The sequence below is a fragment of the Carlito syrichta genome, unplaced genomic scaffold (assembly GCF_000164805.1).
Source record: "Carlito syrichta isolate Samal-C Ts95f unplaced genomic scaffold, Tarsius_syrichta-2.0.1 Scaffold301730, whole genome shotgun sequence".
In the NCBI taxonomy this organism is placed as follows: Eukaryota; Metazoa; Chordata; class Mammalia; order Primates; family Tarsiidae; genus Carlito; species Carlito syrichta.
Window position 1 is genome coordinate 165378 of NW_007245826.1, and position 27546 is coordinate 192923.

At 47.5% G+C, this 27546-nt stretch overlaps 1 protein-coding gene across 1 annotated transcript in view; it reads right to left on the reverse strand.

The window, feature by feature from the left end:
• Positions 1–2158: 2158 nt before the first annotated feature.
• WWC3 (WWC family member 3) overlaps positions 2159–27546 on the reverse strand; it is an 81716-nt gene continuing 56328 nt past the window's right edge. Inside the window, exons 9-22 of the mRNA XM_008055154.1 lie at positions 26168–26257; positions 24864–25429; positions 17855–17975; positions 16688–16762; positions 15735–15821; positions 14752–14944; positions 13507–13680; positions 12904–13055; positions 11587–11752; positions 9480–9644; positions 6462–6554; positions 4850–5077; positions 4274–4401; positions 2159–2632 (exon numbers count right to left, since the gene is read on the reverse strand). Coding sequence (XP_008053345.1) covers positions 2566–2632; positions 4274–4401; positions 4850–5077; positions 6462–6554; positions 9480–9644; positions 11587–11752; positions 12904–13055; positions 13507–13680; positions 14752–14944; positions 15735–15821; positions 16688–16762; positions 17855–17975; positions 24864–25429; positions 26168–26257 — 2305 coding nt within the window. The 3' untranslated portion in view covers positions 2159–2565. The remainder of the gene's footprint in view (positions 2633–4273; positions 4402–4849; positions 5078–6461; positions 6555–9479; positions 9645–11586; positions 11753–12903; positions 13056–13506; positions 13681–14751; positions 14945–15734; positions 15822–16687; positions 16763–17854; positions 17976–24863; positions 25430–26167; positions 26258–27546) is intronic.

The following is a 27546-nucleotide window of genomic DNA, read 5'->3' on the forward strand; positions in this document are numbered from 1 at the left end:
CGTGGTGGCAGAATCTGATCGTTTCTGGACCAGACCTGCTTGTCAAACCTGGCAGTTTCCTTTATTACCAGGCCTGGTAGATGGACACATTTAAACATCAGAGGAAAACACCCATCAGGCCAGCAGGACTTCACTTTTCTGGCGCATGGGATATTTTCTGGGGAGTGGCAGGCTTAACCAGTCAAGCTGCAAAACCATGGCAGGAATGAGAAAAAAAATAGGGTGCTCCATGGCCTGCAAAGGCGGCCTAAATGCCTGCATCTGTCCAGGACCACCCGCTCACCCGCTCACCCACCCCCTCTGTCTTCATTGTCTTTTCTGGCCACTGCGGTCAGTTGCAGAAGCAGACAGGGGGAGCCAGGGACAGGAAAAGAGGAAAGGTGGCAGACATGAGTGCTCCTGGACTGGCACCAAAGCAGGGGCTGCATTTGCTTCTCGTGGGGCATCAGTGGGATTCTTTTTCTACAAAACCTAGCTAGGCATAGTGGCATGCACCTATAATCCCAGCTACTAGGGAGGCTGAGGTGGGAGGATAGCTTGAGCCCAGGAGATCAAGGCTGCCAATGAGCTGTGATTGCACCACTGCACTCCAGCCTGGGTGACAAAGCGAGACTCTGTCTGAAATAAAAACAAAAACAAAAACAAAAAACCTTTAGGGAGCCTGGTGGGGGAGAAATCGGTATAAAGTGGGCAGTGGCATTTATTTGAAAACGCTTGTCTGGGGGCTTTCTGTACCAGCACAGTGGGTTTTGCTACTTAGGGTTGACAGAAAACTTGCTTCAACCCTCAGCCCACTTAGAGACGGGAACGATCTGCCCTGCACATCTAAGTCCAGCAGCGGGTGCTTTTGTGTTGTGGTTGCCAGTTTCCACAGCTGCTGGGCTTAGAGAGGGCCTGCACAGCTACGCTGTCTGCTGCCCGGCAGTGCTGGGGGTGGGGGGATGTTTTGGTGCTTGCGTCTCTCTACCTGTGGTGGACACATGTAAAAAGGAATTGGCAAAAAAAAAAAAAAAAAAAAACTAGACTAGAGGCAGAAATACACAGCAAGAGACAACAATCATGAAAAGGCTGAAGATTTCAGTCTTACCACCACTGACAAATCCCCTTGTCTGTGATAGGTCTCGTGTCAATGAAATGCTTTTACACAGTTTTTAATAAATGTAAAAGGGAAAGCAGATTATATAAGGGGGGCTACAGACTGATGAGAAGAGAGGCCTGATCAAAAGGGACATTTCTAAGGGGAGGGAGGAAAGATTAGGAAGAGAGTTCTGAGCTCTGTTTCGTTGCCATTTCCTGTGACCCACCTCATTTGCTCAGTCGAGGCCTCATAAAGGAGAGTGCATTTCATATAAAAATAAATACGCACTAGGCAAATAAGTCTAGCATTTGGCATTTAAAAGAATCATGGTAGATTTTTATTACATTACCATGTTTTTCCTCATGAGCTAGCTCTAAAATTTCTTGAGGAATGCTGGGTAGACTCCAGCATGGGGGCATTCTGATAGAAATCAAATCTTCTCCTGCAAATAACTTACTGGGTAGGTCGAGTCACCCACACGTCCTTCCCTCCCCCAAAAAGCACCTTTAAAGGTGATCGTGTCTATGTCGTAACTGCTAGGTTCACCCCTAGGTTCACCCACAGAGTCACTGACTACGGGTGTCCCGAGTTCCCTTTTCACTTTCCTTCATGAAATAGGTGGCAGGAGTTCTATCACCACCATCCCCCTTGTCTGTTACACACAGACGGGGTGGGTGGGAAGGCAGACTGCACGTGGTCTGAGAACGCGGGCGGCGTAGACAGCCACCATGGACGGGCAGGTGGAAGTCCGGGATGCCGGGGGCCCTGTCACCTGCTTCAGACTCGTGGTAGCACAGAAAGATGCATCGGAAGACAACACAGAAATGGGGAGCAGTCAGTGCCTAACCCACATGGGACACTGACCTCTGCAATGCACACACGCTTGTGAATGACGATGGAATCACTGCAGGTGACACTTTAACATAACACAAAGGGGGGAAGTGTACACTATACATGGTAAATGCACATATGCGAAACTGATACGAGCGAGTGACAAATCTAGCACATAGCGTTTGCGTCTCAGGTGTCAAAAACAAAACCGGCCCCAAGTTCCATTCTACTGCATGACAAGTACTGAAGAACAAAATTTCAGTCTTAAAATACATCTTAAAGTCAGTATTTTCCTTCAAGGAAAAAAAAGTACTATAAATAAATTACAATACAGTGAATTTGCCTGAACTCACTTCGTTTCTGTCTTTCCAGCCTTTATGTCAAATAAAACAGCGTAAAAACTGTACATTCTAAACATGATAGTTGATCTTTTATAAAATAACCTGTCTCCAGAGATGTCAATTTCACAACAAGGAAAAACCAAGCCCTGTTGCCGTCGCTATTATAAAATATATATGTATAGATATATGTGCTTTTTTACAAAATGTGTATATTAATAGCTTTGCACAAATATTTTAAAGACAAATTTAGCTAGTCTAAGAACTTCATGAAAATAAAGCAGGCAGGCAAACACTCCATGTGCACGGTGTACTCCATCAGACGTCGTCGGCTGGGAGGGGAGGTATGCCGAGCCTTGGCCTTGTAAAAAATGCTATCTTCTCCCTGGGGTGGGAAGAAATCACAGGTTAGATACGATCTGAAGACACTGAAAGGTGGCAGCTCTCGTGTCAATGAAGGTTCTTATTACAGAACAAACTGAATTTAAACCCTCAACAACACATCTGTTTATACCTAGATGTCCACATTTTAACAGAAGTTCTGAAGCCTCTAAGGGCAGTGGTTTCTTTATCTCCAGTGCCTAGAACAGTGCCTGGTATATATTAGGCACTCAGAAAATATTTATTTTATTAATAAATAAATGAAAAAATAAAACACTATATGAAATTAAAGGTATACAAAAATTAAGGCTCAAAGTCAGGCACATATTTTATAGCCTCAAGAAGGAAGGATGCACTGATACACATGCTACAATGTGGATGAACCTTGAAAATATAATGTTCAGTGAAAGAAGCGAGACACAAAAGGCCACATACCTATGATCCTATTTACATAACACAGTCAGAAATCCCTAGTGACAGAAGCTGATTGGCAGTTGCTAGGGCTGAGGGAGGAGAAATGAGAGGTGACTGCTTAATGGGCCTGGGGTTTACTTTTGGGGTGACGAAAATGTTTCAGAACTAGATAGGGGGGATGGTCGCATAGCACTGTGAATGGATCAAAGGCTACAGTTCACTTTAAAATGACTCATTCTGTATTATATGGATTTCACCTTAATTTTTCACAGACACAAAATAACACAGATATATCTGTAGAAATCTCTTCATATAAAACACAAAAACAGGCAAAACTAATCAGTGCTGTTAGAATTCAAGGCAGTGGTTACTCCAGTGTGGGAAATAGGGGGTGTTGATAATGTTCGATTCTCATGATATAAAGCTTGGGACAATTCACTGGACTATGTATGTATGATATATACTTTCCTATATGCGTCTTTTGCTTCAATCAAAGGCTAATTAGTTAATTAATTGCTTTTTTAGAGACAGGGTCTTGCTCTGTCACCCAGCCTGGAGTTCAGTGGTGCGATCATAGCTCATTGCAGCCTTGAACTCCTAGACTCAAGTGATCCTCCTGCCTCAGCCTCCCTGAGTAGCTGGGACTATAGGCACACACCGCGACACCTAGCTAATTTTTAAATTGTTTTGTAGAGATGGGGTCTCGCTGTGTTGCCCAGGCTAGCATTGAACTCCTGGGCTCAAGCAATCCTCCTACCTTAGTCTCCCAAAGTGCGTAAGTCAATCAAAGTTTAATTTAAAAAGCAAAAGTGACCATATGTATACATATGTAAATCACTGTTACCTACAAAAGCAAACATTTGGAAAGATGCAGCATGTTATAAAATAGAGTAGCTGGGTAAATTATACCTACTAGATGAAATGTTACAGTCAAACAAGATAAGAGATGATGTAGCAACATGGAATATTTTAATCTAAAAAATACTAAATGTAAAATTGAACCTGCATTATGATTACAGGTAGTGCAAAAAAACTGCGTAGAAAAAAAAAAGTTCAGAAGAAAACACCAAGTGGCACTGATAGTAGGGAGCTGGTCACAATGGATTCCTGTTTTGTTCTTAACTTCCCATAAGTGTTTTGAACACTTCCTGTAATTTTGATCATAACAAAGATGCAACAGTAAGAAGCAGCAGTGACAAGCACAGCCGGGCGGTTTGCATTTCTCCCATACCGAAAGGTCTGCACTTGGATGGGCTCTTTGTGGTTCTGCCCACGCAGCTGGTAGATCTCCTTGGAGGCCTTCTTCAGCATCTTCTCGGCTGCCTGTTCTTGGTGGTAGTCAAGTTTGGTCTGTCTTGTCTGGAACAGCAAGAGCAGATGAACAAGATGTTTTCATTGTTCTTTTTTAGAGGAAGAATAAATGAGTTCCCTCCTAGCCTTGGAGCCCAGAAGAAATGGCCACAGTCAGTGGGAATCAGGAGGGAAGAAAGGTCCACCTCACCCATACCCCTAGAAATTCTTCACTGGAAACGCTGGGGGTGGCTGGAGTCAGGCCTGCAAACTTGGGCCCCAGGCTCCTTCAGCCCCACAGCCTCCAGATGTATGCTGGCGCCACCACAGACGCCGCCCTCCCGGCCCACAGAGGGAGAGAACTGGCTCCACAGGACAAGTGCTTGGATGATTTGAGCTACAATGTTTTACCCAAGCTGCCCACGTCACAGGCCAAGCACAGCTGAGCCTAGGGCGGTGATGGCGAGCAGGCAGGAGTTGGCCACCAGAGGGAGCCCGAAGCAGGCCCGAGCCTCACCTGCCTCTCGGCTTCCTTCAGCAGACTGCGGAACCGCTCGTCCCGAAGCACCCAGGGCGGGAGGTCGGTCTGGCCGCGGAGCTGGGCGTCCTCCAGTCGTTGCCGCAGATCGCGGAGGGCGCAGAGCTCCTCGTTCAGCTGCCTCTGCCGTGTTCTTGACGCCTGGAGATCCAGCTCCAGGTCCAGGGAGGTGCGGGCCATGAGCTCGGCCAGGGAAGACCTGCAAGACTGCAGGAGACAGCAGCCATGAGCGCATGCTCTGGCCTTCTAGAAGTTTCTTCCATAATTAACAGGAGACAGATGAGGCACAGGTTCTTCTCTAAGCATGGCCCAAGGTTAAAAAACAGATTTGGGCAAGATGAATGTGAACATGTAGTTCAATTCAATAACAGCAAATGGTTTTTTAAAATGATGACCTATGTACTTACAAAAGTGTGGAACAACAGACCCTCTTAAATGGGGCAGACGGGATCAAAAATGGGCACAATGTTTCTGAAGTGCCATTTGACAAGATGTCTAAAACAAGCTTGCTTCCAAAAGGCACAACTTGCAAAAGTGGACGAATTAAGGTTTATGACAGAGGAAAAAAACCCTGAAATCTCTAACAGCAGGAAACTGATTGAGTAAATTACAAGAAAGCATAAGATGCAGCCAGTGTAAAAAGTTGAAAAAATATACTGACATAGAGACATCTTAATGACCCACTGTAGGGGGGAAAAGCATGTTACAAATCACATGAGCATCTTTTATTTTAAAAACTATGCACGCACACACCTGTGCAAGCACACACACACACGTACAAACTGTCAAAAACTTTCCTCCCCATGTAAGCCTCAAGTAAGCAAATACGCTATGTTCAGAAAAGCCCGACAAGGTGAAAAGATTCTGTCCATGGAGTTGAAGCAGAACCCTGGGAGGGCAGTTACTGCGTCAAAGCCACAAACCCATCAGCAGATCTCCACTGGGCAGTGGACTGAGTAACTGCATGCTTTTCACACACAACAATATTTTGCACATGCACAAAATTTAAATGCAAATTTGGGCTGTAATTTAACAAATACAAATTCGTTTAAAAGCACTGCTGAATTCATAGCAGCACTCAGTGGTTCTCAAGCAGGGGCAATCTGGCCCCTCAGGGACATCTGGCAATGTCTGAAGACTGGATTGTCACGATTGGTGTGGGGGGGCAGTGCTCCTGGCACCTGGTGGGTGGAGGCCAGCAATACTGCTCAATATCCTACAATGTACTGGACAACCCCACAGCAAGGAACAATCTCGCCTAAGATGTCAGCAGTGTTGTAAAGGAAGTATTCTGTGGTCGTACTATATATATATTTCTCCATCAAAAAAGAAAAGCCTAACATACAGAGACGGGTGATTCTTTATTACATTGAAGAATGCAGAGATCACAGGTTACCTGAAATCATGATACTGTCTTAAGAAATATTGGGAGCATTATTTCATTATATCTCTTAGTAAATAAGGAAATCAAAATATTACCTTTTCATTTATATGACCTTAAACATGATCTTTGAAGGTCTGTAAAAGTAACCCCAAGGCACATCCCCCACCCAGGGCAAGCAGATCCCACATTCATTTAGGTGGTACATACCTGCTTATAGCGAAGGGTTCGTCTTTCCAAAGTATTTCGGACAAAGGGGGACTTCCGGGGCAGCGTTGAACTGTCGCTGTCGCTACGATAAAGCTACAGCAAAAAGAATGACATTCAGAAACAACCACTCGGAAATTCAGTATTCCTTCCCTTCTCCTCATGGGCTCTCAAGCACACTTAGGAGTTGTGGTGTTTTTACCAGGTCTTCGGGTTTCAGTTAAAACAAGAGTTTTGGGGAAAATGAAAAACAAAACATACAAAACCCTCACCCAGATTCCAGGCTAATCAGTCAACAGTCTCCATCTTGTCAATACCAACTACAACTTGGTATCAAGCACACTCCCAGGAATGCCAGCACTGCCCTCAGGGTCTCACTTTTTATCAGTCTCATCTGCTGTATTTCTGCCTTTGACCAGAGCTGGAAAAAAATGACTTTCCAAAAAAGATACTCACTCCTGTTGGTAGGATAAGTCAACATCACCAGCTGCCGCTGTGCTGGTCAAGGACAAGGTCTGCTTTTAAAAAGGAAAATAGGGTCAGGCATGGTGGCTCATGCCTGTAATCCTAGCACTTTAGAAGGCCAAGGTGGGAGGACTGCCAGGAGTCTAGGAGACCAGCCTAGGCAGCACAGTGAGACCTCGTCTCTACAAAAATTCAAAATATTACTCAGGTGTGGTGGCACACGCCTATAGTCCCACCTACTTGGGAGGTTGAGGTGGAGGGATCACCTGAGCCCAGCAGGTCCAGGCAGCAGTGAGCCATGATTGTGCCACTGCACTCCAGCCTGGGTGACAGAGTGAGACTTTGACTTAAAAAAACAAACAAATAAACTAACAAACAAATAAACAAAGGAAAATAGGTCAGGTGTGATGGTTCCTGCCTGTAATCCCAGTACTTTGGGAGGCTGAGGCAGGAGGATCACTTGCGGCCAGGAGTATGAGAACTCATTTAGGAAAATAAAGAAGGCCTTCACTATGGGAGCCAAGTCACTGTGGGCTTCACTTGGTGGCAGAGACCCACCTCAGGATCAATGTGCATCTGTGGGAGAGCCACCATCTTTGCCTGCCTGGCCCTACCTTCTAGGCCAATTAACTTGACATACTTAGAACATTCAGAGGCCTGGCAGTTTACCTGCCTTACATTCATACACACACACATATAATACAAACCATGAAGCATTGCCAATAAGCACAAGCTGTTACGCAGGACAGAGTACATACATGAGGCAGCGACCTTCCTCTGGGTAAGCAACGCACTCCCTCTTTTCCACCCTCTCCTCAATAAGCAGCCTCAAGTCTGCACCTTGGTGGCTTGCTGAGCAAGGAGGGCCATGAAGATGGCCTTCAATCTAAAACATCTGGTCACTCGCTTCAGTATCAGTCTCCACAGGGCTGAAGTGTGATGGGGCAGGAGGGCAGCCACCACAGGGACACTTCAGAATGTGGGGACGATAGCAGCGGGTCTTGCAAATATGGCAAAGGGGCAGTTTTGGCCATCCAAGCCCACACCATGGCTGTTCACTCCTGTGCAGTTAAAGGAGTCATCCTGCTCCAAGAAAAGTCCCTGCCCAGCTCCTAGGGGGTAGCCTCTAAGGCCCTGGAATGTTCTGCCTGGTCAGAGTGCCTCTGTTTGCCTGGGGACCTCAGGCCAGTCGCATAGTTTGTGCTAACAATGTGACTCATGTGGGGGCCTTGGGCCATCAGCTTGACCTCTGGAGAGGCTGGAGACTGAAGTCATCCATGCAGGCTACCAGACCAGCCTACATGATCACTGCTCCATCAAAACCCTGGACACCAAGGACTGGGTGAGCACATCCTTGGTTGGCAGCATTCCATGTGTGCGGTCACCATCGTGACTGGGGGACATAAGGGCTGTTGGCACCACTGCACTGGGAGAGGACCAGAAGCTGCCACCTTCTGAATGCTGTCCCCTGAGCCTCTTCCCTCTGCTGCCTTTAGTCTGTGCCCTTCACTGTCACAAGTCATGCCTGGGAACACAATGGTGTCTCTGAGTTCCCTGTGTCCTAGCCAATTATCACACCTGAGGTGGGGCCTGGGGACCCCTGAACTACAACTCCCCGTGTCTCTTTCGAGGACCTGAGGACTTTTTCCCTCCAATGATCTGACTTGGTTCTGCACCCATGGAGCCCGCTTCTGGGCAGCCCCACTCAAAGACAGGGGCTTTCTCCAACAGCCCCAGTCAGAGGCCCTCCTCAACCCAAACAGCCCCTCTGGGCTGCTGTGTCATGACCAGTCATCCTTGAAAGCCCTCTCTAAGTCCATGCTGTCACTGTCACACTGCCACTGTCTGTCAACCTCCAACATCCTGTCTTGCCTTCAATGACCACACGGCTCAGGTCTCCCCTCTGCCTGCCTCAGGGATATCAGCCTTGCACTGGAGAGTTAGATGGCTTTTCCACATTAGAACCATCTAGGAGCTTCCAAACGTTCTGATGTCCAGGCCCCACCCATGACCAATGGCAGATCTCAGGGTGGGACTTGGGCACCAGCATCTGATGAAGTCCCCCAGCACGACTTGATTGCAAGGTGAGGCCACGGCTGAGAACACTGAGTGTCTTCTGCCACCACCCCGCAGGCTGGAAATATACCCTGAGCCCACCCTCTCCTCCAGTGACACAGCTGCACTGCAGGGTTCCTAACCACCCAGGCACCTGGCTTTCCCATCTCACTCAGGACAGGCCCCGTTTCCACTTGCTCCCTAGGCTGATGTAGAAATGATTCGCCCTGCTTCCTGACCACGAGTTGGCACAGACATGGTGCTGAAAGTCTGGAGGAGAAATGAATAGAATCCTGGAGAAGTCCAGAATTCAATGAGCATGACAAGAGTGTGGGAGGTGACCAACTTCATCTCCACATGCTGATAGTGTCCACTGATGGCTACTACTTGTGAGAATACACATTACTCATGCCTTTGAGCATAAATAGTAACAAATAAAACACAACAAGGAGGACAGAAAAGAAAACGTTCCAGACAGGTGGCAAAGAAATTCCAACTTACTCTGCAAACATACTGGCTTCGTGCTCCAGGAGAGAAGGTCTGAGAACGGACGATCGTGCTACTCCGGACAAAAGGTGACCCTCGGGCCCGGCGACTGGGCCGCTCCTTCAGAAGACTCGCCGCTTCTTCTGGGAAGAGATCTTCTGTGTTGGTTTCCTTGTCAACCTAGGGAGTACTTCACTTATGACCATGGCTTCTTCCAGAACACAGGCAATCAACTTAAGGGAAACAACTACTTCTGACTTTACTTGGAAGTTTTACTGGCATGTCACACGTCACATGTCCCCAGTGGAATTGCAGATATCCATCCCCTCAACTCCTCACAGGGATCTCTACTTCCCGTTTGTTTATGCAAAAACCGCCTTAGTACCATCCTGGACTCCAACCCCTTTCGCACACCCCATCTCTGGTCTAAGAGCAAATCCTCTCGGCTCTATGTTCAAGATCAAGTGGGTTTTGAGCACTAGTCAGCAACCCTTCACCCAAACTGCCATCATCCTAGCTCAGTGCAGTAGGTGTCTCACCCATCTCCCCATTTCTACACCTCCCTGCCCTTCAATCTGTTCTCAACAAAGCAACCAGGGAGATCCCAGGAAACTGAAGTCAGTCCCTGCAGTTCCGCTCCTAGGTCTGTACTCAAAAGAACTGAAAACAGATGTTCAAATGCTATACACGAATATCTGTGGCAGCGTGACTCAAAAAGCCAAAAGGTAGAAACAGTGCCTCTCAGAAAAAAAGCCTGATTGGCCAGACATGATCTGGCCCTTTCACTCCCCCTGTCCTCAGTGCCACCATGTCCCCTCCCCACCGGCTGTTCCTGTGCCTGACCACCTTCTCAGTAAAGTCTCCTATGATCTTGCTTTTTAAAAAAAATTGTGGTGAAATATATATAACAAAACTCATCATATTAGCCATTTTTAGGGTACAGTTCAGTAGAATCTATTCACATTGTTATACAACAGGTCTCTAAAACGTCTTTATCTTGCAAAACTGAAACTCAGTTCCCATTAAACAACAACTCCCCCTTTCCTCTCCCCCCAGAGCACTGACAGTGGTTTCCAGCATCACTGGGTTCCTCCAACATTTGTCACCATAAGCATGCAAGATTTCTCCCCTGATGATATGGTAACAAGCACACCTAAGATCAGAGGCCCAGAAGGGACAAAAGGATGCATTGTAGTTTTTTGGTTTTTTTTGAGTTGGAATCTCACTCTGTCGCCTAGCCTGGAGTGTCGTGACATGCTCATGGCCACCCCAGCATCGACCCCTATTGGGCTCAGGTGATCCCTCTGCCCCAAACTTCTAAGTAGCCGGAACTACAGGCGCGCACTACCATGCCCAGCTAATTTATTTAAATTTATTGTAGAGATGAGGTCTCGCCAAATTGCCCAGACTGCTCTCGAACCCATGGGCTCAGGCTATACCCTCACCTTGGCCTCCCAAAGTGCTGGGATTACAGACAAGCCACCATACCCAGCCCACAGTACTTAATGTCACATCTTTGTGTGGAAGAGGAACTGGAACCATCTATAACCTTTGGAACAGTGGCAGAAGTACCCAGTGAAACTGTTTCTTTCCCACAACTGAAGACAGCTGCATTTCTGAAGAACTTCCAGAACTTCACTTGCCCCTGACAGTGAGAATGGCTCACCATATAAGGGCACATGAGGGAGCAAAAGCTGGGGGACTTCTGTAGTGTCGTTGTCCTCTCCTTGTCATCTATAGTTGACAGCCATTTCTCTAGCACCTGCCGTGCCCACTTTGAGCCCTTTACAGATCCTAGGGCATTCACTTGTTTTCCTCACCATGTAGTACAATACGGCCTTAGCTGTCCCCTCACATCCAACAGCAGAGTCTACTTTATACCACAGCGTCCCCATGTACCACAACACCCAGGCCACTGGGAGTGTCTGCAAGTTGGCCACGTGGTTCTACACCATGTGTGAGCCCATCGATTCTGGTTTCCTTGAGTGCATCTCCTCCATCTATCCCCTCACTCTGCCCATGAAGGATGTGGGGGTACAGCCTCTCCTTCCAGGGTAGTACCCGGGATCCCACAGGAAGATGTTGGGGGGCTCCGTAAAATCCCTTGATGTTTTCTACTTACCTTAAGAGGTGGGGGCTGACATTTCTCAGGGCTGTAAGTCTCTGCCTGACCAGTGAACGTGTGTCCGAGGATGGAGTCAACACCGACACAACAGGGCTCAGGGTACAGGGGGCTGGTCTGGGTGCAGTTGCTACAGCCACTGTCTACCGAGTCAGCTTGCCAACTCCTAAAAATGGACATGCAAAGCCCACAGTGGCAGAAGTACCCAGTGAAACTGCTTCTTTCCCACAACTGAAGACAGCTGCTTTCCTCATAAAGTAAAAGGGCATTTCTGTTTTCTAGAGAAGACAGCTCATTAAGGGCTTTCACCAAGAGGGTGTTGCCTTTCTTTATCACCCCACTGCAGCCCCTGGAGATGCCAGAAGACCACCCTCCCAGCCCAAGCCCCTCCCAGCTTCCTGTCCATCCCTGAACACAATGCCCACCCCCTGCCATGCACTGGCCTTCCTGAAAACAAATTCCTCTCAAAACCAAAGTCACGAAAACCCCTGGGAAGATGCAGGACACTTTGAAAAGATGATGCTCTCTACAGAAAGATGTGGAAGTAAAGCAGTACAACAGCGCCCCCAGAGGAGACTGGCAGGAGCCAGTTCACCTGACTATGTTCACCTGACTACATCTCCAACTTACACAGGTCTCACCCGCAGGCTGCTGCAGGAAGGCACACAGGGACACTGCGTGATGCCAGCTATAGGAAACGTCCAGAACAGGCAAACCCACGAGACAGAGAGCAAGTTCGTGCTTGCCAGGGGCCGGGGTGAGCTTTCTCTCTGGCATGATGAAATGCTCTAACATTTACTGGGTGATATTGGCACGCTCTGTGACTGTCCTCAAAAGCACTGAAATGTGCGCTTCAAGTGGGTGAACTGTATGGCAGGTACATTATGCTTCAATATACCTGTTCAAAAAATCCAACAACTTCAAGGGGCCTTACTGTACCCAATCCATGCGGAGGGGAGTCACCCAACAGCCTGCTCTTGAAGAGAAATTCCAGCACAGAAGGAGAAAGTGAAAGCCTGCATGAGAACTAGGTGAGAACTCAAGGTGAGGCCTCGCTCAGATCAGCACCATCCCTGCCAGAATCTCAACTTCTGGGCAATGACACCGAAAATTACCTAGCACATTCTACAGGAAGTGGATAAGAAAAACAATTGCACCTCAGAGAACCATGGCCTGACATTCCAGCTGCCTCCCTGAGAAAACACGCTCATCCCCCTGCTGGTTTGCAAGAACCTTCTTCCACCCACTGGGCATCCATGCTCCTTTGCGGCGGGGAGGACGCAGGCTGGAGCCCACCTGCCCAGAGCTGGCTCTTACCGCTCAGACACGGCCTCAGCCTGCTCCTCCTTGTGCTCCATCTCCAGAACTTCCTCCTCTGTGTACTCCAGCTTGGCTCGCTCCTCGGCCAGCTCCCTCTCCACCGCCTGCAGCTGCGCCGTGGTTCTGGCCAGCAGCACTGTCACCGCATCCTGCGGGAGGAAAGGGCGCGTGTGAGGACAGCCCAGGCAGACAGCTCCCACGCACACATGGCAGGCAGTGGCACGAGGAGGGCAGGTGGCCATACTGTGTGGGCAGGTGGCCACACCTCATGGGCAGGTGTCTACACTGCTGCCCTTCTGGGGGAAGAAACCCACTCTACTGCTTGTGGTGAGACATTCACATGGCCCATTCCTGTAGCTCAGAAGATTCAAATGCACCACCATGACCATGACTACACTTGCATTACGAAGCATTCTCATGCCATGGCCGTAAGAATGGACATGTTCCACATTTGTTACTTTCCTGGAAACTCTACTTATCACCACTACATCCTACTTTAAGTCTACACAGATGCTTCTGAGAAACAATTTCCCCAAGTAGAAGCCAGTCTCAGAGTCATAAGAGCAGCAGTGACGGGTTCCTTAGACCAGAGCCACATACCGTCTTGCCGGAGATGGAGACGGTGAGTACAGGGTCCCGGGCAGAGCCCTCTCCCACACGCCCGGGCTCCCTGGTCCTCGGTGGTTCGGAGCTGGTGAACACTTGGACAGAGTGCCAGCGCAGCTGCATCTCACTGGAACTGTCATAGTCGGCCAAGTTAATCTGAGCAATGCCCTGCAGGGGTGTTACATGGAAAAAAGCCAGAACAGGCACTGCATGATTTCACCATAGCAACTAGAGTCTTTTAAAACACCAAGTACACCCTTCCATCTTAATTTAAAAAGACAGAAAATGTCCCATCCTTGTGGAAAGGGCTACAGCACAGTGACAGTAGTCACAGAGGATCCTAATGGGCGTGGCTTCCTAGTCACTTGTTCAGTCCCATCAGAAAGTGCTGGAAAGGGAACAGGGGCAGGGAACAGGGGCAGAAAACGGGCAGCCTGGAGTGCCATGTCGGCCTCAGGGCTCTGCCACTCAATAGTCACTGATTCTCCTGGGAACTTCTGAGCTCAGAGAACACTGGCTCAACCCTACACTCCCTCACTCTGCCACTGAGAGCACAGAACTAGGGGAAATGCCAACCATGGGAAGAAACCAGCTGGGCTTCCACACCCTGGCCTGGGCACTGGACAGCTGGGGGCACTAACAGCAAGCTGCTGAGTCTCTCCAGGTCCTGGCCTCAGGTTGCTGGATACAATACCCAGCAGCCAGGGAAACTGAAATTTCAAATTAACAATGGAGTGCTAAAATGTAAGTCTCAGATCTTGCATAGCATGTCCACGTGACCATCCCACATTCTTATTTGCTAAACGTGTCAACCCTACTTCCTTTCCTAGACTGAAAATGGGGAGAATATGGGGGCTAGTTCTTGGGGACCTGCAAGTATCTGTTGAGATAATGCCTTTAAAGTAGAAAACGTTTAACAAGACCATTGTTTTGATCATTCCTTTCTGTACTCCCAGCTACAGAGACCACTTGACACCACGACAGTTTCTAGGTAGCCCCCACAGGAAAAAGAAAGGATAGAAGGGAGGAGGGGGGAAGGAGATGGTGGAAAGAGGAGAGGGATGAAGGGAGGGAGAGGGAAACATAGACAAAAGACAGAAAGACAAAAAGAAATGATGACTAAAGGATAAAAGACAAAGAAAGTGACAAAGGAAGGAAAGAGACAGGCACACAGATGAAGAGACTGATGGACATGCAAAGCAAGGAAAGGGGAGAAGGAGGGTAGCGCCTGGCTCATACCAGCAGTTCTTCCTGCAGCTGCAGATTCACTGAACACACATACAATTGAAGCGACTTCAATGTCAACACGCTGGAATGCACAGGGATTCGGAAAACTTCATTAAATACCAGCGGTGCTTGGAATTCCAGGGCCTTGGAGCAGTAGGTGCTAGGTGTGCCTGAGTCCAGCGGGGGCAAATAGACGCGGATATGGCTGAAACCAGAATGGGGGAGGGAAGAGTGCATGCAGGCGGTGCTTACTGACCACACAGTGGGAGAGCAGGTGGAGCCCACGTGCGTAGACCCACTTGTGCTGCACTTCTGCCAGTAGAGTTTTGGAATCCTTTGGGAAAAGTTCCTTTCTCTACTGAGTAATCCCAAAGGATGAATGTCTGTCCCCCATGGGGCGCCTGTGTTTCCCGCCCTTCTTCCAACCCAGCACTGTCACCTGGGAGGGGCTCAGAACACCCATGAGCCTGCAAATACCATCAGGCAAGCCAAGGCTAGATGAGTCCTCAGCTGCTCAAACCCAGGGCTCCCAAGGCCTGTAGGAGATGTGTTCGCAGAGGAGACTCCCGGGAGGGAGGTTCACTCTGGCCATTACTGGTGTGGTCACCCGAATGCCCCTCCATGGGGCACCTACTATGGAGGCCAAAGTCACCAGGCGACTCCCAAAAGGTCCCAATGCATGTTTTCTTCTCCCCTCAGCCGAGGGCTCCCTAATCACAGCCAGAGGCCTCTTAAGGTACATCATAGGATCACAGAACAGAGAACTGACTATTGCATTGCCACCACCTGTCGCTGCAACCAAGAAAATGTTTTCAGTCAATACCACCAATGACAGCTAGTTACTTCCTCAGCCTCAGATAACTCACTAGACTCTTCTTAAACCTTCCAAGACTTCATAATGCGAATGCACATTCCCCAGGGTCCTACTGCAGATCCGCCCTCCTGCCTGACCCGCCCTCCCACTGTTGTCTGGCTTCCACCACTGTCTGGCTTACACTCTGCAGTCTTCCTTCAGCACCAGAGCAGCAGGGTTTCTTAGCTGCAGCACGTGCACCAGCAGACATTCGTTGGCACTGTCACGCCTGGAAAGCAAACACGAGCTCAGGACAGCAAGGTCCCCATGGGGAGAAGTCCTTCTGGCTGACTACACAGCAGCTTTCCACCGATGGGGATCGTGCCACTCTGCCACTGTGCCCATCTGCAGTGTCTGGACACACCTTTTCTTTTTATGTCAGGGGAAAGTGTGAACATAGTCCCCCCTGCCACAGATAATGCAGTTGAACTTCCTACATTTGGAGGACGTCACAGGGATCAGCACGTCCAGGTGCAATGATGAGCCTCACCTTGGCTAACCCCTCTTGTGATCACAGCACCTCCCCTGCCAAGTAAGTGTGGAGACGTTTTTATTGTTACAACTGGACATTTCACAGTACACAACAGAAGCCCCGGTACAAAGAGTGATCTAGTCACAGGTGTCAATGGTGTCAGAGCTGGAATAGAGAGTCAGCAAAGGACCCACTAGGGGCTGAGTGCCCTGCCTTGCTAGCGTGGACACTGCAGCTACTGCCTTGGTTGAAACCGTAACTAGAAATCAAAAAGCATGGTGCTGCAAACTGCCTGTTACTCACTCTGGGGGCCAGGGAAGGACCCTGCTACCTGTGCAGCAGAGGACAATCAACTCGTGTAATCATGTCCCCAAGAGCCTCACCTTGCCAGACCATTCAGTACCATGCAGGTTAAGGTCCCTAATCCCAAAGCTCTGTGAGGTAACTGCTCCAAGCTGTGAACCTCAGTGGTGGAAGATAGCAATGGAGCTGCTTTTCCATGTCACTTCTTCCTGACACCTCAGTCCCCTCCGATGAGACAGTGATGAGAGTATCAAGGACAGCACCCAGGTCACATGGGTCCCCCCCGCCCTACAGAGCAGCTCAGGTGCCTCTGCACTCACAGAAGTCCCACATGGATCTGGGGGTCCTCGCTCCCGCAAGCATCTCCGTAGGCAGGCTCCTCAGCATCCTCGCTCCTTAACACAAGGGGAAGTCATGCTTTATTCCATAGGGCTGAGTACTGCAGGCTCTGTAGGGGCACTCCCGTGGTAAGAGAGAGCTTTATGATGTTTCCACACAAGTACATGATGGCTGACGAGGCATGGCAGTCCCCAGGGCCTACAAGGTATCCCTTCGGGTACCTGCCTGCAAACTACTGCTTCTTTCTCATAACGCTTTTTGATTTAAGAAAATAACCACATACCTTTCAAAACCGTATGTGATACACAGGAAAATGTTCAAAATTAACTTTTCAATTAAAAAGCTTGTGATACGTGAGATGCCTCAGGGATACCTGAGATTTATAAACATACAAAGAAACAACACCACCAAAGACGTCCAACCAAAGGCAGCACAGTGATGTGTGCTCAAAACTCCAGCACTTTGGAAGGCCAAGGTGGGAGGATCACTTGAGGCCAGGAATCTGAGAACAGCCTGGGCAACATAGCAAGACCCCCACTGCTACAAAAAATTTTTTTTGATCCATCAGGGGCTATGATTCATGCCTGTAATCACAGCTACTCAGAGGCTGAGGTGACAGGATCGCCTGAGCCCAGGAATTTGAGGCTGCAGTGAGCTATGACTGCCCCACTGCACTCCAGCCTGGCAACAGAGCAATGCCCTGTCTCTAAAAAAAAGAAAGAAAGAAAAAAAAACTCTTTAATAAAAACACAGAGTTCCAGAAAGGGTTTTGTCATCAGAAACTGATTCCCACAAGCTAAGGAAGGGAGGAGGGAAGAAGGATATTCATTCCTAATGACATCCTTCCCAGAAAAGCAGCTCTCTCCCGCACATTCACTCTACTTTTTCGGCTCTATTGGGTCTAATTAAGCCTTGGACCCACGGGGACAGGGAGGAAGAAGTCATTCTAGAACATGGAGGCCAGAGGAGTTTTCTTGGCAAGTTTCTAAGGCTCAACCTCCCAAAGCTGACAGAAGGTAGAAAAATATTCTACCTCTGGATATATCAACTGAGTTTCAATGTATAAATGTTATGGATGGATCCTTCTGGGTTAGACAGCAGCACTGTGGGAAGCCTGCTTGGGGGAGGAACTGAGATCTACATCTAACCTTTTGGTCAGAGGTTCAAACACCCCACTGTCACTGGCCAACGAGTAATCCGACAGGCATGCAGAGATGCGGCGCGCTCTCCTCTCCAGTCGCTTGGCACTGTCTTCTCGAAGAGTCACGGCTGCAAATAAGGGACACACCCAGGGTCAGGACATGACAGCATGGGAGGCCAGGGACTCCGTGCCAGAGTACGTGCTGAGTCATGTGCAGATACTCTGTGTTCAGCTTGTCTTAAATATTGAGCAACTGAAGAAGTAGACCTCTGGCTACTTCTTTGAGAGCATTAAGACTGTCTAGAAAGACACCTGGAATCAGACATCCCTTTTCACTCAAACCCCACGAGCACACAGGATGTGAGATGATGGTAAGATGCCCCTTTGGATGGCACTTGCAGAAAGACCTTCATACCCAGAAGACCACAAAAGCAGCACTGGCCTGTGTGGGAACAGCAGCTGCGTTCTCCAAGGGGTGGTGTTTTCATTCCTTTCTCTACATTGTTTGGTATTTTCTACAACTTATACAAGAAATATATGCAGCACTGCTTTTATACCCATAAAAATCCTCTCTCATTACCCAAACAAACCCTAACAAAATGGAATGACCTTCAAAGCACATGACACAGCTGATCACAGGCTCGTCCTCCTGAGAGCCCTGTGGCTCTGAGGGTGCTGGGGCCCATCCAGCTGTCTTAGAGACTGAGATAGCCTTCCAAGTTGCCCTGGGTCAGATCTGCCACCTTGGTGGCTCTCCCGCTTGGACACTGACTACTGTTAAGGGCAGCTCATTTATCTTTCATATCTACTTTAACCAAGAGTCAAAGACAACCCCTGGAATTTTCCCTTTAATGGTTCATCTACTGTTCCTACCCATTCCCTCACTGTGGTAGGTATCTTTCAACAAAACCAACAGAAACGTGCATGCCACCTTCTACACTCAATGTGGATGTGTACACCGGCATTACAGTGCTTTCCAGAAAGGTGCATGCCATTAGAACACAGAGTCAAACAGGATGTTCCCAGTGGGCCTCTGACACCACGGGGCCTGCTTGGAAGAAAACAGTTCCCTGTGTTGCCTATACTTTTCTTTGTCTATCTCAGCTCTGTAGACAACCACTTTCTGTCAGACCAAGTTATCATTCTCACCAAGAAACACAAACATATTCAACAGTATACAGAACAGACAGGGTTGTAGCCTCTGGGCTTGCAATGTTAACTGGAGACCAAAGCAAACCTTCCAGAGGCCTGCAGTGCCATGCCTGCAGGACTCTGTTTCTCCCAGGTCAGCCAGGGCTGGAAGTTGGTCCTGTCCTGGGGTGGCCAGAGGTACCAACTCTCAAATTGTAGGTCAGAACTTCCGAGTCCACCTCCCTCCTTCAGCCCTGCCACATGGGAGAACCCAAACTCCTGGCCCTGAATTGCAAACAGAACCCCCTAGCAGAGAATACTGATTGCTACTGTTTCTATTCCTAGCCCAGAGTCTGGCACAGCCCCTGGATGCAGCTGTGGATCCCTGGAAGGAAGTGGCAACAGGACACTCCTAAGCCTCCCAGCTGAGCTGACCCCAGGTGCAGGGCTAAGCATGTCTCTCTTGTCACTACCACGGAAGTCGATGAACAGAAAAAGGAACTTAAGGAGAGAGTTCTCACTGAGCCCACGCTGAGTCACTGAGTTCACAGGGCCACCAGAAGCAGGAACTGCTGAGAGGAAATGCCACTGACAAGTGCCCCAGTGAGAAAAAGCACAGGAAGCCCCCACACTCCACACACCAGATACCTGCCCCTGGCCTTCAAGGCACTGAGGCGGACCATGCCAGCAATGCCAACAAAGAAGGAATAAGATGTCCCACAGTTCACTTAAAAATTTCTCACCTTATAATCATTGAAAATAGACAGACAGACAGACAAACAGACAGGAACTGAGCCCCAAAGACATGAAAGTTGCTTGATAAAAAGGCAAAAAATCCAATGAAAACCACATTGTGGTCAAAGCTGCCTGTTGGCATATTAGAATAATGAACTCTATTAAGTGCTGGAAATAAACACACAGAGAGGATAATTGTTAAAGCTTTTAGAAAAGTTCTTACACAACTTTAGTAGCCATCATGAATATTGATGTTGAGATCACAATAACAACAACTGACAATTGACACTAAAGTACAAATGAGACACACCCTTCTTAGCCACAGCCTGAGCAATGATGGTGATGAGGAGACTCCCAGGGCCACTTACAGTGAGCACTTCTGTTGAGCCACATGGGAAGAGATTAAAAAGGAAAGCACAAATTAAAAAATATATTCAGAATTTAAGACAATTTTAAACAATATGATCATAATAAAAACAGCAATAAATAGATGAGCCAAGTCAAGCTTTCAATGGCTTTTGACCAACCAATGCAAATGGGTAGACGAGAAAATACTTCAAAATCATGACACACTTGACTTTTAAAATCCAGGGAAGACAGAGCTGTGGCAAAAACGTAAAAAGTGTCCAAGATTCCTCCATCCTGCCTTTTGCCTCTCCCAATTGGCTTAAAACATAACAGAAGAAATCATTCACAGAGCTTGCTCTGTGGGTCTGGACAGTTTTGATTTTTGTCTTACTAAAATTCTGTCCTACTAAAACTTGTTTGGGGCCAAATTTATATGACACTGTTCTCAGCACAACTAGTAAATAATGGGGCAGGGATGATGTGACAAATGCCAAGATCTGACTTTGTGAAGCTAAGAGGACTCTGGGCTCAAGAGCTCCCACAAGCATCAAGGGAGACAAGGATCCTCCTGTGTCTATGCCTCAAGCTGGTTACCTAACCCAGTCTTCTGGGAGCACCCAAAGGGTCCCCTTAACTGGATCAATTATTCCAAGTTTCTAAGAACACTGACTTCAATGTGTCCTTAGAACAACAACATGTAAGAATTCGCCACCAGGCGGCAGTGTTATTTTTTTTAAATTCACCAATGTAACTTAAGAACCTACCACCAGGTGGCAGCATCATCCAATAACTCACCACCTATGCAATATAAGAATCTGCCACAAAATGGCAGTAGTATACAAGAAACCACCACCAATGCAATATTAGAACCAATTAACTGGATCAGTTATTTCAAGTTTCTAAGGACATTGACTTTAATGTGTCCTTAGAACGTCATGTAAGAATTCATCACCAGTGGCAGTGTTGTTTTAAAAAGAATTCACAAATGTAACATAAGAACTTACCACCAGGTGGCAGCATCATCCAATAATCCACCACCCATGCAATATAAGAATCTGCCACAAGATGGCAGTAGTATACAAGAAATCAGCACCAATGTAACATTAGAACCAATTAACTGGATCAATGATTCCAAGTTTCTAAGGATATTGACTTTAAAGTGTCCTTAGAACAATGTCATGTAAGAATTCACTACCATGCAGCAGTGTTGTTTTTTAAAAAAATCACCAATGTAACAAGATTTCAATGTGTCCTTAGAACAACATCATGTAAGAATTCACCACCGGGTGGCTGTGTTGTTTTAAAAAAATTCACCAATGCTGTTTAAGAACCTGCCAGTAGCAGTGTTATCGAATAATCCACCATCCATGCAATATAAGAATCTGCCACAAGATGGCAGTGCTATATAAGAAGTCAGCACCAATGTAATATTAGAACCAATTAACTGGATCAATGACTTCAAGTTTCTAAGGACATTGACTTTAAAGTGTCCTTAGAACAATGTCATGTAAGAATTCACCACCAGACAGCAGTGTTGTTTTAAAAAAAAAAAAACTCACTGATGCAACAAGATTTCAATGTGTCCTCAGAAGAACGTCATGTAAGAATTCACCACCAGGTGGCAGTGTTGTCTTAAAAAAATTCACTAATGTTGTTTAAGAACCTGCCACCAGGTGGCAGTGTTATCCAAAAAATCCATCACCTATGCAATATAAGAATCTGTCACAAGATGGCAGTGCTATACAAGAAACCAGCACCAATGTAATATTAGAACCAGTTAACTGGGACCAATGATTTCAAGTTTCTAAGGACATTGACTTTAAAGTGTCCTTAGAACAATGTCATGTAAGAATTCACCACCAGGCAGCAGTGTTGTTTAAAAAAAAAAAAAAAACTCACTGATGCAACAAGATTTCAATGTGTCCTCAGAAGAACGTCATGTAAGAATTCACCACCAGGCGGCAGTGTTGTCTTTAAAAAATTCACCAATGTTGTTTAAGAACCTGCCACCAGGTGGCAGTGTTATCCAATAATCCATCGCCCATGCAATATAAGAATTCGCCACAAAATGGCAGTGCTATACAAGAAATCAGCACCAATGTAATATTAGAACCAATTAACTGGATCAATGATTTCAAGTTTCTAAGGACATTGACTTTAAAGTGTCCTTAGAACAATGTCATGTAAGAATTCATCACCAGGTAGCAGTGTTTTTCAAAAAACTCACCGATGCAACAAGATTTCAATGTGTCCTCAGAACAACGTCACGTAAGAATTCACCACCAGGCGGCAGTGTTATCTTTAAAAAATTCACCAATGTTGTTTAAGAACCTGCCACCAGGTGGCAGTGTTATCCAATAATCCATCACCCATGCAATATAAGAATTCGTCACAAGATGGCAGTGCTATACAAGAAATCAGTACCAATGTAATAGAACCAATTAACTGGATCAATGATTTCAAGTTTCTAAGGACATTGACTTTTAAGTGTCCTTAGAACAATGTCATGTAAGAATTCATCACCAGGCAGCAGTGTTGTTTTTCAAAAAACTCACCGATGCAACAAAATTTCAATGTGTCCTCAGAACGTCACGTAAGAATTCACCACCAGGCGGCAGTGTTGTTTAAAAAAAAATTCATCTATGTTGTTTAAGAATCTACCACCAGGTGGCAGTGTTATCCAATAATCCATCACCCATGCAATATAAGAATTCGCCACAAGATGGCAGTGCTATACAAGAAATCAGCAGCAATGTAATATTACAATCTACCACGAGATGGCAGCATTAAACAAGAAATCAGCATCCATGTCATATAAGAATTCACCACCAGATGGCAGTATCATACAAGAAATCACCACCAATGATACATAAAAATCCACCACCAGATGACAGTGTATAATGTGTAAGCAAATACTTCCAGTATAAGTAGTTAGAATCCCACTATAATGCCCGCCAGAGTGGGAGTGAATTAGGATCTCAAATTAAGTCAGCTCTTCTCCCTCCCTCCCTGTCTTTCCTCTGGCCCTAAAGGGCCCTTGGGCCTAGTGTGGACTTTATGCAAAACCAGACTGACATTCCTGAGTCTCATCCTTTTTAAGAAGTTGATGGAAGTGGAGGGAGACCAAGAGAAAAGAGAAAGTAAGCTTAAGCAATGACAGACACACAATTCAGTCCTGACTGTGGATTATTCTTTTTTGACTGAAAGGAGTAAACATGGGTTAATGAACCTATGACTACAGAGCATAAAGCAAGTAAGATTACCTGCACGTGTGGATGATAGAACAAGTATCAGGGATGTGAAAGTGAGTTTGCACAAAGGGGAAGACACCAAGATAAATGGATGTCAAAGAGCTCTGGGGTAGCCCCAGAACATGTTAGCCTATGTACACTGTTACAAACTACTATTTTAATTTTTTTAGTCAAAGTCTCACTCTGTCACCCAGGCTGGAGTACAGTGGCACAATCACAGCTCACCACCGCCTCGACCTCCTGGGTTCAGGTGATCCTCCCTTCTCCTTCCTTGGCCTCCCAAGTAGCTGGGACTACAGGTGCATGCCTGGCTAATTGATTTATTTTTAAAATTTTTTTTGTAGAAATGAGGTCTTATTATATTTCCCAGGCTGGTCTGTTCTCAATCCTCCAACCTCTGCCTCCCAAAGTACTGGGATTAGAGGCATGAGCCACCACACCTGGCCTCAGATGACTATTTGACAGAGCAATTGATTGATTGATTGACCTACCTATTGATTAATCTATTTAATGAATCTAGCCCATGGGCAACAGAATGATAGTGGATGGAAGAGACCATAAAGATCACCACGTTCAAGGGTGGTGATGGTGAGAGTCAAGTCCAGGGAGGCAGCCAACAGGGCAGGGAGCAGAATCCTGGTTTCCCAGGGGCTAGTCTGCATCCATAACAGCACAACAGTTCTGTATTACAGCTTTATTTCTGCCCTTGGCTGCATAAATACTCAATAGTATGGCTGATCATTCTTTGTTGTGGTGCTCTCCTGTGCATGGCAGGATGTTTTGTATCACCCTGCCACCCCCAGTAGTAACAACCAAAAATGTCTCCAGACATTGTCAAGTGTCTCCCAAGGGCAGAAGGCAAAATACCCCAGGTTGAGATCCACTATGCTGTACAAGTTATCTAGTGTCTGCTTAAATGGATTGTCAACAACATTTTTGCTGTGCAAATAAAAGTTGATTCAATGGGCTGAATTTCCAGAGTGGAGACCCTGCTCCTGACCCTCTTTAAAATTGAAGGAAGTTAAACAGCATTGCCATGGTTGGCTCAAAGAAGCACACGAGGTCACTGTTCTCACAGGCACGTGGAAAGACAAAGTGCTTCCACATCTGATAGAATTATGCCCTTAAAACTAGGAGGACAGAAGATCAAAAGAATCAAAGCAACAAAGAAAGTAGAGATTTCCACTGGGCTCCAACCCAACCTGAGTCCATGTGCTGGTCTCAGGGCACACACTCTGCAGCATTCTCGAAGGCCGTAGGACATCATCAGCCTCTGAACATGGAAGACCATGTGCTTCTCACCCTGGGTTTCAACAATTACGTACACTCTGAAAACAAGCCAAGTAACCTGGGAAAGACTATGTTGTCAATTTCAACGATCTTCCTCGACACAGACCAGAAGACCACGGCAGTGTGTTCACTCTTCCCAACCATCATATTCCTATGTGTACAGCTCACTCGGGACCTCAAAAGCCAGGTAACCTCAATGCAGTGCACGGGATTTCTCCCGAGTGCCAACTTTGCCTCCCAGAAAAACGTATCAGCACTTACTTCCACCCAGGGGAGCACTGGCCAGCTGGGGTCCTCGCTCATGCAGTCCTTCCCCGTCCCCAGGGAACCCATGTGGCTGAAGGGATGCCGTGCCCTGCAAATCTTCATCCCCTAGAATAGAGGCCTGAACCCGCAGTCTGTCCAGGGCACCCAGGCCTGGCACCTCAAAACTGTCCGTCAGCTGTGCCAGAGGCGAGTCCCGCGAGGCCGGGAGGAAGGGCGTGTCCAGGGGGGAGCTTGGGGGCGACAGCGAGGACAGGGAGGAGCGGGAGGACAGGGACGCCAGGGACTGGGGCGTGTCCAGGGACCGCCTCTGCCTCTGGAAGCCTGAGTGGCCTGGGGGATCTGAGAAGGGGGCATCTCGTCCCAGGGAATCAAAGGGAATCAGATCGAAGCGCAGAAGCTGGCCACACTCAGCGTCGGGCTTCTCATACTGCGGGAGGCCGTAGATGTCCGTGAAGCTGATGGAGCTCAGGGAGCCCCGGCTGGAGGCAAGTGAGCCCCGGCTGGAGGCCAGGGACCCGCGGCTGCTCCCCGAGGACACCGTCAGAGTGCTGGCAGACAGGCTGAAACGACAGAGCGCCATGACCTTAGAGACGCAGCCTGCACTGCCGAGCAGGACTGCTGGCAGCTCCACCAGGGAGCACAGGCTGTCCTCATGTGCCCAAGCCCTGTGGGCATCTCTAACCCTAGTGAGCACTGGGTTAGGCCTTTGTTAACATCCCCCTCTTTTTTTTCTAGTGACAGGAGACCGCTATGGCCACAGCAAAGACCCAAATGTACACTGGCTGGGCACACCTCGTCAAGTTCTTCACCCTCTCTGTGCCTCAACTGGCCCTCTGGGGCCTGGGGTCATAACAGTCCCTACCTCATAAGGAGTGATGAGGAAACCACACATCAAGCCCTTGACACTGCACCTTACAACCCAGCAAGGACTGGAAAACAGGACCTCTTCCTGAGCAACCAAAGCTTAGTTATCTTAAAAATATTCACATCCTTTTAAAAGCCCAAAATAAAGATGTGCACACGCAGATGTGTACCTTAAGAAGTTAGTGATTAGATGACAAAATCGTGGCTTAAGTTTGACTTCAGACTTGTCTTTTACTTGGAAGCCAAATTTGGTTCTCGTATTCCTTGAATCCGTAGCAGCATCGTAAAAAGATGTCTCCCAGGGTCTAGTGTGTGTTTAAGCCATGTCAGTTCCCACAGCCAGCAGGAGAAAACACAAGCTCAACAGAACAATGAGCTCGTGCCTGTGTCACTAGGACATGTGACTCAGCATCGTTCTCCGGGAAGTTACCGACCTTTTCAGCTGGGACTGGAGATAGGATGTCAAGCGAGTGGCCTCTTCCAGCTGCATGAGGAGACAGTTTTTCTTCTCTTGAAGTAGAATCCTGTCGGTAAGAAGAGTCCACAGGGGGATTAGACAGAGTATATTTTCATAACAAGAAATGCAATTATCCATTCCCCACAGCAGATTTTGGTTGGAAACATGGCCAGTTCAAAGCACGCTGTCATAAGTGCCAAGGCAACAAAGACTGCTTTGGCCTGTTTGAAAAGTACATCCATGCTGGGCACGGTGGTTCATGCCTATAATCCCAGCACTTTGGGAGGCAGAGGTGAGAGGATTGCTTGAGCCTAGGTGTTTGAGACCAGCCTGGGCAACAAGGTGAGACCTCGTCTCTACAATAAATCAAAAAATTAGTTGGGCATGGTAGTGCATGCCTATAGTTCCAGCTACTTGGAAGGCTGAGGAGGAAGGATTTCCTGAGCCTGACAGTTTGAGGCAGCAGTGGTCGTAAGCACGCCTGTTCTCCAACAAGTACCATTGTGACTAGAGGCATGACCCAACCCACTCAAAGTGTGGCCCAAGACTCTTTTCAGGGATCCTATGGGGTCCCCTCTTCCCAACTGCATATCCTCAGGATGATCTTCCTGTAATCCCACCTTTTGACTGCCCAGACGCTTAGGAGATGGACAGACATGCCAAATAACACCACCCTTCTCACTGCTTCAAAAAAATTATCAGTCAGAAAAAAGTTGTTTATATGACTACATCATAGAGTTTGTCATCTTTACTGTAAGTAAACATTTAAAGCTACTTGGTAGGCCAGGTTCGGTGGCTCAGTCTGTAATCCCAGTACTTTGGGAGGCCAAGGTGAAAGGACTGCCTGAGCCCGGGGGTTCAAGACCAGCCCAGGCAACTTAGTGAGGCCTCATCTCTAAATCAAAAAGTTAGCTGGGTGTGGTAGCTCATGACTGTAGTTCTGCTACTTTGAAGGCTGAGACAGAAGGATCGCCAGAGCCCAGCAGGTTGACGCTGGGGTGGCCATGAGTATGCCACTGCACTCCTGCTTGGGCTCCTGAGTGAGATTCCAAATCAAAATAAAAATAAAACTAGCTGGGCATGGTGGTGTGTGCCTGTAGTCCCAGCCACTCAGGAGGCTAAGATGGAAGGATCATCTAAGCCCAGGAGATTGAGGCTATGCTGAGCCCTGATTGTGCCACTGCACTCCAACCTGGGCAAGAGAGTGGACCCTGACTTAAAAAACAAACAAACAAAAAAAAACCCTCAAAACTACCCAAATATGTTATCTTATAGATCTGGAGGTCAGAATTCTTAAGAGCAAAGTGTCAGTAGGGCTATTTTCCTTGTGTAAACTCTATGGGAGAATTTATTTTC